The sequence below is a fragment of the Lipotes vexillifer genome, unplaced genomic scaffold, assembly GCF_000442215.2.
Source record: "Lipotes vexillifer unplaced genomic scaffold, Lipotes_vexillifer_v1.1 scaffold325, whole genome shotgun sequence".
Taxonomy (NCBI): Eukaryota; Metazoa; Chordata; class Mammalia; order Artiodactyla; family Lipotidae; genus Lipotes; species Lipotes vexillifer.
The window spans coordinates 2,881,748-2,897,384 of record NW_006799313.1 but is presented as its reverse complement, the minus strand read 5'-3'; the positions used below and the strand labels follow the sequence as shown (position 1 = coordinate 2,897,384).

The window sequence follows — 15,637 nt, the reverse complement described above, 5'->3', positions numbered from 1 at the left end:
AAAGAGACACGGACAGAGACCAGCAGCTGTGGACGGGCAGGGGTGGTGGCTTCCCTCCCCCGCCCCCCACCGTGGCCTGCACAAGTGACCAGCTGATGAATCTCTCTCTACTTGCATTTTGACCTTCCCTGAGAGCAGCAGAACAGATGTCACTCTTTGAGGGCTTTGTCCTCTATTGTGAGAACCTGGTTGTAGTCAAAGGGAAAACCTAGAGCCTCACTGATGCGAGTGACCCTGCTTCCAGCCGGGGCCTTGAGTCACATTTAAAATGGAATGTGAACTGATTATGCAATGGGTGGGTGATAAACTGCACCACCATCTGGTATTTCCTCTCTGGCTCTACTTGGCACGCTGCCCCTCTTCCCTAGCGGGTGGAGGCTTCTGAAAAAGCAGCTGAGGCTGAGACGCAGGAGGTGATCTGGGCCCAAGAGGCTGGACTGCCCATGTCCCTGGCACAGCCCTGGGGGATTCCCTGCAACCCCACAGGAGCAGGGAGAGGGTGCAGTGAGGAGGAGAAAGGCACTTAGTCCACTTCTCTAACACCTACCATGCCCCAGCCCTGTGCCGGGCACTGATACAGGGCAGGAACACGGTGCTGAACAAGGCAGGCCATGGCCCTGCCCTCGTGGGGCTTACTTTCCAGGGGAAGACAGACCATAAAGAAACAGGTATAACTGATGGTGAGTGAGAAACAACATGGAGAAAGATACAGCAGAGCAAGGGGAAGAGTGACAGGGATGGTGTGGACTGTTCTAAGCTGAGGGTCGGGGACCCTCTCTGAGGAGGGACATCTGAGCAGAGACCTGAGTGAAGTGTGGGAGCCACGGGGCTCTCTGGGGAGGGAGCGTTCCAGGCAGAGGGAGCAGGATGTGCAAAGGCCCTGAGGCTGGTGTGTCCTAGAAACGCCATGAAGGCTGGTCTCACTGGAGCGAGCAAGGGGTGCCAGGCGATGTGTTTGGAGAGGGGAGCAGAGCCACATCTTGCAGGGCCTTTCTACTTTTTGTAATGAATATTTACTCCAAAGGAGATGAATCTGGTTACGCTTGTGTCTTGTTACTAAAACTGTGAATATTTGGTTCTGAGTCAGATGGGAACACTTGGAGCCACATCCCCACACAGTCTGATTCTTGTGTTTAAAATACCACTCTGGCCTCTTGGCAAAAAAGGCCAAGGCGGTCCCGGGGGCTGAGAGTGGCGGCAGAGGAACAAGTTGCGAAGCTGGTCAGCCGTGTGCTGTTAACAGCCAGCGTGGCTGGGACGGGGGGGAGGGGCTGGTGCAAAGGGGTGGGACTCAGGACAGACTTCACAGGTAAAGCTGACTGCAGTTTACCTCCTTTCACGCTCCTCCTTCCCCGAAACCAGGCAGTAGAGGTGTCTCCCCTGGCAAATGGGCCCTGGGGGAAAGAGGCCGCCAGCTCTGCCCATCTCACCCTGTCTGGGGAGCCCAGGAGGACAGGGGGAGGCGTGGGCGGCAAGGCCTGGCTTGCCCCGTCCCTGGGCCTGAGCTGAGGCCTCTGCCCCTCGCTCAACGGAACAGCACGTCACTGTTTACAAAGTACTTAACTCGAGAGTGTCATACTGAGTGAAGTAAGTCAGATAAGGACAAATATGTGATACCGCATATGTGTGGAATCTAAAAAATGGTACAAAGGAACTTATTTACAAAACAGAAAGAGAGTTGCAGATGTAGAAAGCAGACTTATGGTTACCAGGGTTAAGGGGGGGCGGAGGTAGAGGGATAAATTGGGAGATTGGGATTGACATATACACACTATTATATATAAATAGATAACTAATAAGGACCCTGTGTATAGCACAGGGAACTCTCCTCAACACTCTGGAATGGCCTATTTGGGAAAAGAATCTAAAAAAGAATGGATGTAGGCATATGTATAACTGATTCACTTTGCTGTACACCTGAAACTAACACAACACTGTAAATCAACTCTACTCCAATAAAAAAAAACAAGAAAACAGAAAACAAAGTTCTTGCCTTTCTCATCCTTGCCAACAACGGTGTGAACTGAGCAGGGCAGACACTATCACTTCTGTGTGGTAGGTGAAGAGACCAGAGCTCCTTGCTGTGAGAATTAGGAGTTTATGGAGACAGAGAGAGCCTTTTGATGTCATCAGCAATAAAGAACACTGATTTCTGCTCTGGGGAAAGTATGTGGCCCGTACTAAGGGGACCCAGCTGAGTTTTTAGCACTCGGATTGTGGTTGACATTTTCCCTCTTATAAACTTTCTTTCGACATCATGTTGTTTATGTAATTTTGCAAGAAGCATGGCATTCCCATTCCATGGGATTAGGCTAAAAAGTAATTGAATCACTGAAACTATTTGGAAAACTAGGCTTATTGTCTGGAAGCAGCAGCCAGCTCTGCCTACAGACACCTCACAGTATCGGCAGGAGGTCTATGGCTGCATTAAAGAAGGCTTCGTCCATTGGGATCATTTCTCTCCACCCTTTGATTCATGGGTGCCTTCTCTTGGAAGGGGGTGCCTGGTGAATTTTTTTCTCCTAACTTCTGACATGTCCTAATGGACTTGCAAACATTCTTCACAGCTTAGACCATTCTCAGCTTCCAAGCGGACTCGTCATTGACAAAGAATCTGAAGTTTACAAGATGCTTCAGGAGAAACAAGAGTTAAATGAGCCTCCGAAACAGTCCACTTCATTCCTGGTTTTGCAGGAAATCCTGGAGTCGGAGGAGAAAGGTAATCAGTCGTGTGTGTGTGTGTGTGTGTGTGTGTGTGTGTGTGTGTGTGTGTGTGTATGTGTGTGTGTTCAGAGGCTCTTGTTCAAGGCCTGGGCAGAGGAGCAGTCATTGCTAAAACACAGATGAACACAGCCCTGAAGAGGTGGAAAGAGCACAGTGTGCTTTGCAGGGCATGGCTCTTAAAAGTCTAAAAGCTCTTTTAAAAAAAAAGAGGGAACTCCGTGGTGGTCCAGTGGTTAGGACTCTGTGCTTTCACTGCTGAGGGCGCGGGTTCAATGCCTAGTCAGGGAACTAAGATTCTGTAAGCTGCGAGGCCCGGCCAAAAAAAAAAAAAAAGAAAAAGGGGGGTGTAGTGGGGGGAGGAATGAATGAGCTCCCAGCCAGACCTGCCTAGCTGTTTCCTGCCACAGGCGCATGGGGAGGCTGAGGACGTGGGGAGCTTGACTGTTGTGGGATTCTGTCGTCTGTCCCTTAGCCACTGGTTTGGTTTGAGCCCATACACCATGTTTCTGTGGTGGTTGGCACCTGTGAGTGGGTGAAGGCCATGGGAGATGAATGACAAGCAGAATGAAATGAATCAGCAGCAGTGAAGCCAGGCTCTGAGCTTTACTTTGGGGCCACGTGCTTGTTCTTGCTCTAGGGAGGACGGCTTCCTGAGAACCGGAGGGCCCCCAGTTTAGCCACATCCCCCCCACCGAGTGACCTTAGGCAAGTCTCTGAACCTTTTCAGGCTTGTTTGCTCATATGCCAATCAGGGATGAAAACCCTTTCCTCTAAGACTGGTGTGTGGATCAAATGTTATAAATTACACAAAACACCTGTCACTGTGACCGGCACACAGTAGGTGCTTCGTAACTGTTAACGATGTTTGAGACCTCATCAAGAGGCTCCAGGCCAGCCTTAGCTTGTCCAGACGTGAGCTCCAATGCCCGAGGCGCCCAGGGCCACACACGTGGCTCCGCAGGTCTCAGGAGATAGTCTTTGCCCTCTACACATCGTACACTCTGTGCTTCTTACGATAATTTTCAAGTGGGTGGCAGCAAAGCTGTCTCAACAGCTTTGTAACAACTACAAGGAGAGATTTCTGGCAGATGGGTGTGTTGCACAAGAGATGTTTTTTCCCCCTTCTCACAAAGGTGACCTGTGAGCGACAGCTCTCGGGCTTGCCCACCTCTCAGGTGGTCATTCACAAGTGCCTCTGATTCTCGCCACCAGCCTAACAACTACCAGTGAGTTCCGGAGAGTTGGGTTTTGCAGCCCTTCCTGGTCTCAGCGAGGCCCAGCCCTCCATACTCTGCACCGTCCCTTTCCACAAGGCTCACCGGAGCCCTGCCTTCTCTTGCTCTCTTCTTCCCAGTGTGCCTGCCTGTGAGGAGATTTGGTACTGCTGGGAGGGACACTTGGTTGTTCTGTTTCGGACACCCGCTTCAGCCAGGCTCCTGAGGGGTTGGTTCTTTGCCCAGGGCGGCCAGTGAGGGTCAGAGCTGAGTGCCCTCTGGAAGAGTCACCTTCCGCCTGGAAGCCCCCAGCTGCAGAGTTGGCTTCCCAGGAGTCTTTCCTGAGCTGAAAGTTCCCTCCTGAACACACTCGGCACCCAAGCTTCCTCCCCATTTGGGTGGTTCCTTAGAGAAATTGGCAATTTACAAGCACAGGATATTAGGAAAATTCTTCTTTTATGCTAGAAGGATATTGTCCCTACCAGCAATTTCCCCCTTTGCTTGGAGTACCTGTGCAGTTTGAAAGGAATGAGTCATATACTCTGTATTAAGTTCCAGTCTTAGCCCAACTGTCAGATGACTTGGGGGCCAACCCTAGAGGATGGTGGTTTTTCAAAACGTGAGAAACCACAACTGTACTCTGAGTAAGTGGGTGCAAAACTCTTCAGCTAAGAGAGGAAAAGTCAGTCCATTCCAGCCCAAAGTAGAACACAGACAGACATTGCAGGGCTCACCTCACTGCATGCCCTCAGGTCACAGAGGTCACAGAGAAGGACTTGAAGCCCAGGATCACTGAGTTGCCCTGAGGTGGCAGCTCCCTGCTCTTCATGCTTCATCCCTTCCATCCTGTATTCTTACCTGCCAAGCCAGTGGCTTCCATTCTCAAGGCTACCTCATGGTTCTAGTTGGCAGCTGGTGCTCCAGCCATCATGCCTACTTCCAGGGACCAGGAAGGAAGAACAGGGGAAGGGCTAATTGGGGAATCCCCCTTTCAGATGAACCAGCTTTCTTTTTCCCAGAAATTCCACATGACTATTCCACTTATATTTTGACCAAAATTTAGTCACATGGCCCCACCTAGTTGCAAGAGAGTCTGAGAATTATAGTTTTTCTCGCCTGGGCTGGATGGCTGGATATCTTCTTGCTCCAAAGAAAATAACAATTTTGCTAAAAAGGAAAAGGGAGATAATAGATCTTGTGGTCTCTCCCTTATCTCTTAATATGCACTTGCATTAAATGTTCACTGAATGGAACAGCATAAGTTCCAATCCAGACATCTGCCACATGCAGAAGGCTCTCAAGTGAGGGAGCTCAAATACCTGTTTTCATTTGAGATGAAATGGTCAAAGCTCAGGGCAGTGGCTGGTGCATGGTAAAGGCACTCCGTGAGGGTTACTATCATTCGAGAAGGCCTGTGGTTCATCCAGCAGCACTGCACCACCAGCACTGGTGTCCAGGCTCTGCCCGAGACCCACCACGAGACTTCCAGCAAGTGGCTCCTCTAAGCCCTACTCTATCTGTACACATCCGGTGAGGCTAATAATGGCTATTCCACGGGTAGTTTAAAGCCTTAAGGGAAACAGTGTGTGTAATGTGCCAGGCACACAGTCAGTGAGGCCCCCGAGGGAGGTCTGGCTGCAGCAGGGCTTGGTGATAAATCTCCAGACTCAGTGTGGGTCTTCTCAGTTGGGGTGAAATTCAGCCTCTGGACTAGGAGAAAGGGTCCTGGGTTCCTCACACTTCCTCTTGCTCTGGATCAAATTCTAAAAATTGCAGGAAGGAGGCTTTATTTTTTTTTTTCACTGTGGCGACACATACCTAACACAAAATTTACCATCTGAACCATTTTTAAGCATATGATTCCATGGCGCCGAGGACACTCCTGCTGTGCTGCCGTCTTCACCGTCCATCTGCAGAACTCTTCTTGCAGAACTGAAACTCTGCACCCACTCCTCATGGCTCCCTCCTCCCCAGCCCATGGAAACCACCATTCTACTTTCTGTTTCCATGAATTTGACTATTCTGTGTATTTCATATGAGTGGAATCATGCAGTATTTGTCCTTTTGTACCTGGCTTATTTCACTTAGCATAATGTCCTCAGTGTTCACCCATGCTGTAGCGCGTGTCAGCATTTCCCTCCTTTTTAAGGCAGAATAATATTCTGTGGTATGTATACACCACATCTTGTTTATTCATTCATCTGTCCCCAGCCATCATGGACTGAGAAACACAATGGGGACCCCAGGCTCTGAGATAAGAAAGCTGGAGACTTGCTCAGGAAGTATGTAGGCTCATTTTGGCTGGTTCCCAGGCTTCCAGGAAAATCCTCAGATGGTCTGCAGTCAGATCATGGAGGACCACCAGGTGCAAGGTTAAGGACCATGAATTTGATTCTATAGGTAATGTAGTCACAGAGGGTTGTTGAGCATTGAAGTGGATAGTGAAAAGGCTGTGCTTTACTCCATTCATTTTCACTTTTTTCCCAAAAGCTTTGAGCTGCAAGTTTCATTGGAAGGAGAGATATTTGAAAATTTTTGTAGTAGCCCACAGTCTGAAGGGAGCTATTTCTACTGTAAGCTAGCGGAGAGGGAAGAAGGGAAATTTCTTTTGCATTTGCCGTGTTGGCTGAATAGGTGAGAGAAGAAAATGGAGCCAGCAGGTGGCGCTGCAGAGCTGAACAAGCTGCAGCGAGGCTGGCTTTATCTGGGATCCCAGCAGAGAGCGGTGTCACTGTCCAGGGCTTGCTGTTCTTTTTTTTTTTTTTTTTTTTTTTAAATTTAGTATATATAGTTGATGTACAATATTACTAAGTTTCAGGTGTACAACATAGTGATTTAATAGATTAGATTCTTTGTTTCAAGTTATTGTAAAATATGGGCTATATTTGCTGTGCTTTACAGTATATCCTTGTAGCTTATGATTTTGTACATGGTAGTTTGTACCTCTTAATCCCCTACCCTTATCTTGCCCCCCACTTCTCTTTCCCCACTGGTAACCACTAGTTTGTTCTCCATATCTGTGAGTCCCTTTCTGTTTTGTTCTATTCATTTGGTTTTTGGTTTTTTTTGCAGTACGCGGGCCTCTCGCTGTTGCGGCCTCTCCCGCCGCAGAGCACAGGCTCCGGATGCGCAGGCTCAGCGGCCATGGCTCACGGGCCCAGCCGCTCCGCGGCATGTGGGATCTTCCCGGACCAGGGCACGAACCCATGTCCCCTGCATCAGCAGGTGGACTCCCAACCACTGTGCCACCAGGGAAGCCCCTGTTTATTTTTTAGATTCCACATATAAGTGATAACATAGAGCATTTGTCTTTCTCTGCCTGACTTACTTGACTAAGCATCATCCCCTCCAGGTCCATCCATGTGCTGTTGCACACGGCCAGATTTCCTGTGGCAGGGGGCAGCAGCTCAGTGGGGTTAGGGCCAAGCCACACAAGTGCACTTCATGCTTCTGCCTAACAGGGCTCACATCTGCCCACACTCCGATGGCCAAAGCAAGTCTTATGGCCAAACCCAAAGTCGATGGGATGGGGGAGTATACTCCACCAAGAGCAAGTTTTCCTCAGCCTTAGTGCTGTTGACACTTTGGGCCAGATAAGCCCTTGTAGTGGGCTGTCCTGTGCGTTTTAGGACACTCAGCAGCATCCCTGGCCTCTACCCACAAGATGCCAATAGCACTCCCTTACAATTGAGACAACCAAAACTAGGGAACAAGATCGCCACCAGTAGAGAAGCACTGACCACCTGGGAAGCATGGGAGGGTACGGATAACAGATAAAATATACCGTCTACCACGCCTAGCCAACTCTAAATGCCCCTTATGTCACACACAGTCTCAATTTTGGGTTCAGAAGCGCCAGCCAACATATGGGGACTCGTTTTTGGAAAGGACAAGCGAGCTAGGGCCCTCATTTGTTGGCCCCAGGATTGCCCAGCATGGCTGCAGATATGGGATGACCCTCTCCTCACCCCCCCACCTGACACAAAAATCCATTTTTCGCTCTTATTCAGTGGTTCTCAAAGTGTAGTTCCTGGACCAGCAGCAGCACCTGAGAACTTGTTAAAAATGCAAATTCTTGGGCCCTACCTCAGGCCTGCTTAACCAGAAACTCTAGGAGTGGGCCCAGCAATCTGGGTTTTAATGAGCCTGCCGGGTGATTCTGATGCACAACAGCATTTGAGAACAGCTGTTTTAGTCTAAAGAAGTGGATTTTAACCTGGAGTATAGAACAGGATCCTGGGGCCCCTGCATCTGGAGATGCTCCTTCAGCAGGTCTGGGGTAGAGCCTGGTCTGTGAATTTTATGAAATCTCTCCTGGTGCCCAGGATGCTCACAGATGCCCACTCAGAACCATCAGTGTAGAGACTTCTCCAGCTTCCTGAGCCAAAGCATGCTGGACTAAGAGAGGGACCATCATGCATTTGTCATGGCATTTCATCATCTATTTCTTGTGTATTTACTGAGCCTCTATTATTTTGTTAAGCCCATGGTAGGCTCTGTGGAGTACTGAAAAATATATGAAGTAGGGTTCTGGTGCTCCAGTAATTTGCAGTCCAGACAGAGAGACATGTGTAAATAGCTGACAAACCTAACAATGCTTGCTAGGCCACATCACAGTAAAAAAAAAAATGTGATGTGGAAACACAGCCAGCCAAATATACAGCAATAATTTTAGTAGCTTACCATTATTAATAGCTACCATTACACAGGGCTCTACACAGGTGATGAACTGGGCTGTAGGCAGTTCAGCACCCAGCAACTTGGGAGCTTTGTTTTGTACACAGAAAGCTGACTGCAGGAAGGCTGCTGCTGACTCTGCCCTGTAGCAGGTGGTTTTTATCTGGCTGCTTATAGCACACTCTACCATAATGATTTTGTTCTCTTTGTAATGTGGGTTTCTTTTGGCATCTGACTACACTGCCTTTGAATTATCAGACATTTTTATTTATTTTTTCTATATAAAGCATTTTTAATTTTTAAGTCCCACATCAGTGTTTGCATGTATTTAATCAGCATGTAATGTAATTTGTGTTTTGAGGGCTGACCATGTGCCAGGGAGGGCTTTATGTGTCTTTTTTAATCTTTTTGTCCCACTGTGAAGGGGAAATGACCTCCTGTTTTATAGAAAAGGAAACTGCAGACCAGAGAAGTAACTTGCCCAGGATCACAGAGCAGAGTCAAGTCTGTTTGACTCCAGTGCCCATGACCTTGCTGGAACATACATATAAGTGAATCTGAAAGAACTAAATGATACTTATGCAATCCTACACTTCCGGCCAACCCAAGTGTTTTCCTCCTTTTAGGGGATCCCAACAAGCCCTCAGGATTCAGAAGTGTTAAGGCTCCAGTCACCAAAGTGGCTGCATCGATTGGAAATGCCCAGAAGCTGCCCGTGTGTGACAAGTGTGGCACCGGCATTGTGTGAGTATCTGCCTTCCAGGGCATCAGAGGCCCTGCAGGTTGGGTAAACCATGAAAATGTGGAAAGTGCTGGATGTTGCACATTTTGGGTGTGATGGAGAAAAACATCCTGCCTGGAAAATGGAGCAGAGAGGCCAGGTAGGTCCTGTGTCCCAGAGCCAGGTGGTGAAGGCTTTCCTTGGCTGTAAACCCTTAGGGTATGAACACGTAAAACCAGAAAAAGCAGGGCTGCTCTGTTGCAGTGGGAGGGACTTCCCGAAGGCTTCAAGGGTAACGTCTTTGGACCCCGGGCATGAGAAGCCCCTTTATGACTGGAGGCCAGTTAGGAGGCTCTGGTCTGCCACATGGGCCCCTTGGGAGGAGCCCCCAAGCCTGGTGCCCCCTTCAGGTGCTCGTCACTAAAGGAGCCTCTCTCCTCCCTCCCCCCTGCAGCGGCGTGTTTGTGAAGCTGCGGGACCGTCACCGCCACCCTGAGTGTTACGTGTGCACCGACTGTGGCACCAACTTGAAACAGAAGGGCCATTTCTTTGTGGAGGATCAGATCTACTGTGAAAAGCACGCCCGGGAGCGGGTCACTCCACCCGAGGGCTACGATGTGATCACTGTGTTCCCCAAGTGAGCCGGCAGCTCAGCACCGAACGCTGGTCTCCCAACGGGCCCCTGCTGCATCTTGTCCTCTGAAAGCTCTGGCTTCTCTTGTCTAGAAAGTTCTCGCTTACTTTGGTTTTTTCCCTGCTCGTCAGCTAACTGACTCACGCTGGCTGTGTGATGCCCGCTTTTATGATTAGCGGAAGATGGCTTTGTTCAGTGTCCCCTTACCAGCATCACTGTGTCTTCTCTTCTCCATTCATCTCTGCTGCAAATGGACATCAGCCAAACTTGAACCAAACCAAATTTAGTATGTCTGACAATGATTTCATTTCACCCAATAAATTAATAGACTTCAAGGCAGTGTGGTGTCTCTCTTTCACGTGACCGTGTGTCCTATTTCCTGTCTCAAGCCAGACGAGATTTCTGAGGCCTCTCCTCGTTTGGGGGTTCCCATACCTCTGAGATGTGCAGGCCTTCTCCTCCAGGTGTGAGAAAACTGGCATCTGAAAACAGTCTTTTTTTTTTTTTTTTTTTTTTTTTTTTGGTGTCTCTCTTTCACGTGACCGTGTGTCCTATTTCCTGTCTCAAGCCAGACGAGATTTCTGAGGCCTCTCCTCGTTTGGGGGTTCCCATACCTCTGAGATGTGCAGGCCTTCTCCTCCAGGTGTGAGAAAACTGGCATCTGAAAACAGAGTTTTTTTTTTTTTTTTTTTTTTTTTTTTTCTGGCCCCACCATGTGGCAAATGGGACCTTAAGTTCCCCGAGCAGGGATTGAACCCGGGCCCTTGGCAGTGAGAGCTCTCAGCCCTAACCACTGGACCGACCACCAGGCAATTCCCAACAGCCATGTTCTTACATTTCTTTGAAGACTGGTCCAAATTATCTTTCTCTGATGCTAATATAAGATAGTTATGTTGTGAGGAAATGTTTTCTTTACATCTGGCTGTTTGGGGACTTAGAGGAAATGAATGCTTTCCAAATAATAGATGGTGAGCTTTTACCAGGCTGGTTTGCTGCCATCACAACCCCTCCCCTTTGTGAAGGGAAGCAAACTCAGGACCGTGGCCAGCAGCCCTAGACCTGCAGGGTTGCTCAGGGAAGTGGCAAATGCATTCTCCTCCAGGAAGAGACCCGGAACCCTGGCCGTTAAGGGGCCTTGAGTTAGAGAGATTAGGTTACTGTAGGTCATCTCTTGGTGACCAACCACTAAAGGAGTCATTTGCTCAAACAGTAGCACCCCCGTTGCTCTAGAGACTGATTTGTTAAGAGAGACGGACAGGTCACTCCACCAACCCTTCTTCCTCTGAAACAGCAAATCATCTACTCTTAAGCAGTATATTCATCACCGCGGGCAATAGCGGACGTCCTTTACTGATCAAGGGACTAGATTTCTAATAGTAAGGATTCTAGTTAGATGGTAATGCTGGGATTTCACTTGGCAGATCTCTGAAACTTGGACACGCTGCAGACAGTTTAGACACAAGCAGTTCTAATCTGTAAGGACTGAAGAAAAACTTTCAGGCAGAAAATTACTTTGTGTTAAAGCTCTTGATTTTTCTTTCTATCTTTTCCTTCCTTCCTTCCTTTCTCTTTCTATTAATCCTTATTTTAAACTCTTTCTAAGTTTGTAAAAGGCAAGGTGGCTGAAACTTTGTAATTTGGGCAAATCAACATAAAATGAAAGCTCTCTGAACCACAGCAAGTTTGATGCATTTACAAATACACTAACAACTGTGACCTGGGTTTATTGACTGCAGGGGGATGAATGGGTAATATACATCCTTAGAACTTTCTCCAGTCCTTTTCCTCAGATAATGTGCCACATGTCTGATGCTTTTCTTGTTCAACGACAGTATTACTTCTTAGGAATGGATCTTACATACAGCGTGCCTCCCTTCCAGTGGAGGCCAGATACCGGGAGTGTCAAGTGACCACTATGGCTGTTTTCCGTGGCCTCCAAGGCTAATTTGTTTCCCGACAAAATGAAACGGGATGTCAGCATTCCTGTCCTCAGTGCAAGTTGTGTTTTGTGGCCAAGAACTCCTCTTTTCCTCCAGCCTTTAGTTTATATTGATAAGAGTTACTTCCTGCCAAGAGCAATTTAAGATTTGACCTGTTTCTTGTCCTCCTTGCCTACCATGTTAGTCTGATTTTATTTCTTCTGTCACGCTTACTCTAAAATGAAGACAAAATGGAAGAAATGTACTGGAATATCTCTGATCTGACTTGCATCATCCTTTAATTACTAAGCTTTTGGACAACTTCCTGGAGAGGAAAAACAGTCACAGACTTTGATGAAGTGATTCCCTCTGACTTGGAACACTCTTCTTCCAGTTTTTTTGGTTTTTTTTTGTTTTTTTCCCGGTACGCAGGCCTCTCACTGTTGTGGCCTCTCCCGTTGCGGAGCACAGGCTCTGGACGCGCAGGCTCAGCGGCCATGGCTCACGGGCCCAACCGCTCCGCAGCATGTGGGATCTTCCCGGACCGGGGCACGAACCCGCGTCCCCTGCATCGGCAGGCGGACTCTCAACCACTGCGCCACCAGGGAAGCCCCCACTTCTTGATTTAGTAAACGTCAGTGGTCTTTCAGGACGAAGCCCCAGCCTCCTCCAGACAGTCTTCTCTGCTGGCCCACCAGGCCTAGGATCTGTTGTGCTCCTGTATCCAGGGCACACCTCCTGGGCACGCATCACATAAGACACTAACCATAGTCTCCTGAAAGGAATGAAGCCCCCATAAGAACTGTTCCTCTATCTGTATCAGCTTCATCTGCTCAGCCCTGAGCAGGGAGATAGTCCACAAATGTTTGGTGAATGAATCTGTAAATGGATGCCTCATCATTGTCCAAAGAAGTACAATGAAAGCCACACAAGTAATTTAAAACTTTCTAATAGCCACATGGAAAAAGAAAAAGGTAAAATCAATAAATCAATTTTTATAATGTATTGTATTTAGTGCCATATATCTAAAGTGTTATCATTTTAATCTATGCCACTAGCCACGTGTCAAATTCTCAATAGGCATGTGTAGCTACGGGCTACCTTACTGGACCACACAATCTGCACCTACCTTAAAACAAGACATCTTGGATTTCTGCTTCGCTTCTAGATACCATGTTCTTTTCCCTTGTTCCCATGTGTCCACCAAATCTCTTCTAATTGCCTTGCACTCTGCCTTCTCAATTCTGCCCGCCCTCCAGCAGGACAGCTATTTTGAAAGCATCCCGATGATTTCTCCAGCCAAAACCTATGTTGACTTCAAGAAAAATGCACAACATGAGAATTGTGAAACCTCTGTTGACTTCAAGAAAAATGCACAACATGAGAATTGTGAGTTTGAGTTTGATTCGGGGTCTTACTGAGGACTCCCGCCCGGGAGACAGCCACTCAGTAGCTCTGAGGAACTGCTCTGAAGAGGTGGGCGAGGAGCCAGGATACACATGACCTTTTTTTGGCTGGGAAATACGTGTAGTCAGGCATGCATCTTGGTAAAAGATCACTGCTAATTACAAAGAACAGACGTCTCAAGTTAATGATTTTAGGCTTTTCTATGTATGGGAAGATGCAAGAATCTGGGTTCCTTGAAATTCTTCCTGAGATATGCATCTAATTATCTAGGGTCCTGTTTATCCAAAGCAGAGTACCTCATCCTGTTTTTCATGAATTCACCTCAAGGTGCACTGTTGGTGGCTGACTTCAGTGGGTTGTGATTTAACCCACTTGTATAACTGGGTGATGACTGATGCTCGTGGTTCTTTTTTGTTCACTTCCCACTTTTAGTCATAAATTTGACCAAGGTTTGGGAGGGATTTCATGACCAATTTGTCCCATGGAGCTGGGAAGACTCATTCCTAGGTCAGGTGAGGATTTCGTTGATAGGCTATTCGTGTGCTATTCTGAATTAGGCCTTGTCATCCTAAAGAGTCTCTGGATCATCTATCTTACTAGCTTATTGTGATCCAGGAAATGTTTCTCCCTTATTGCTTTTTCCCATATTTAGAGTTACACTATTACAATTAATTTTATGGAGAGCTATATATACGTGACCAATTGCCTCAAGACATTTAGCCATCATTAATTTTGTCAGAGACCTGGTTACACATTGGGTAATACAAGAAACAACAATCTTATAAAATATGGTATGAATAATAGCACTAATAGCATTAATAAGGCTACAGTACAGCAATGAGAGACACAAAGCATGAACAGTTTAAAAACAACAAAGAACAAATTAGAACAATGATTAGTATAACTGGTTGCAGTCTGGATCACAATACACCACCAAATCCAGAGGGAAGCCAGCTGAAAAAGCCAAATTCTGGATGGATCAGGTAGAGAGAAAAAGATAAATGCTTCATCTTTTTTTACATAGGTATACTTTAGTCAGGAGGGAATAAAAAGAGGAAAGGAAGGGAGGGAGGGAGGGAGGGAGGGAGGAAGGAAGGAAGGAAGGAAAAGGAAAGGAAAGAACGACAAGAAGGAAGATGGGAAGAAAGAAAAGGAAAGAAAAGAAGGAAGGGAAAGAAAGAAAGGAAAAGAAAGAAAGAAGGAAAGAAAGGGAAAGAAAGAAAGAAGAAAGAAAGAAAGAAGAAAGAAAGAAAGAAAGAAAGAAAGAAAGAAAGAAAAGAGAGAAAGAGATTCCACCAAAGAAGAAAAACTTAAATTGATAATTAATTTTGCAACAGCAAAAATGGAAACTGGACCTCAATGGAAAGGTAGCTTTAATGTGCTAAAAGGATATAATAACAAACCTAAGAATTGTATACAAGCAAAAATATCTATTGAAAGAAATGAAAACATTTACAGAAAAACAGCAACAGATTTGTCATTAGCATAATGAACTAAAGGGCAATAGTAAAAAATATTTTTTAAGAAGGGGGGAAATCCCAGATAAAAGAGTGGAGAAGCAGGAACAAAAATATGTGGGTAAATCCAAATAAATAAAAAATGTATAAAACAGTGATAATATGTAATAGAATTTAAATATTTATGTATATTATACATAGTCATAGTTAGCATAAGAGGAAAGGTTTCCTCATATCTGGAAAACAAATAGTAAAAGCCAGTACTATTTCAGACAAAAAGTCATAAAACTTATAAATCATATTCATCAGTTCATTTGGTCCCATGTAATTAATTCTTATTGATCTTGATCTCTTGTTAGAAGTTTATGAAGCCATCAGGTTTTCTGTTAGAATTCTGTAATTTCTTACCCAGTTCGGTGGTATGATCTAAAAGTTATCAGAAACCTGTTTCTAAAAAGTCCTGGGCTTCCCTGGTGGCGCAGTGGTTGAGAGTCCACCTGCCGATGCAGGGACATGGGTTCGTGCCCCGGTCCGGGAAGATCCCACATGCCGCGGAGCGGCTGGGCCCGTGAGCCATGGCCGCTGAGCCTGCGCGTCCGGAGCCTGTGCTCCGCAGTGGGAGAGGCCACAACAGTGAGAGGCCCGCATACCACAAGAAAAAAAAAAAAAGTAACTGGCTACTTTCATGTGGGTCTTTATATGGACTCCTTGTTAATTTATTGATTTATATACCTATCCTTTTGCTAAAATAACACAAATTACTTTCCATTACAGTAAATTTTAAAAACAGGTGATGTGAATTTTTCAATTTTATGCTTCTTATTAAGTTCCTTTTTTAACAATTGATTTTGAGAAGTATATCATTTAACTTCCAAATATTTAAA

At 46.5% G+C, this 15,637-nt stretch overlaps 1 protein-coding gene across 1 annotated transcript in view; it reads left to right on the top strand.

Moving 5' to 3' along the window:
- Nucleotides 1–10,302, top strand: part of PDLIM1 (PDZ and LIM domain 1) — a 46,079-nt gene extending 35,777 nt beyond the window's left edge. The window contains exons 5-7 of the mRNA XM_007471595.1: nt 2,568–2,719; nt 9,242–9,359; nt 9,791–10,302. Coding sequence (XP_007471657.1) covers nt 2,568–2,719; nt 9,242–9,359; nt 9,791–9,977 — 457 coding nt within the window. The 3' untranslated portion in view covers nt 9,978–10,302. The remainder of the gene's footprint in view (nt 1–2,567; nt 2,720–9,241; nt 9,360–9,790) is intronic.
- Nucleotides 10,303–15,637: the final 5,335 nt, after the last annotated feature.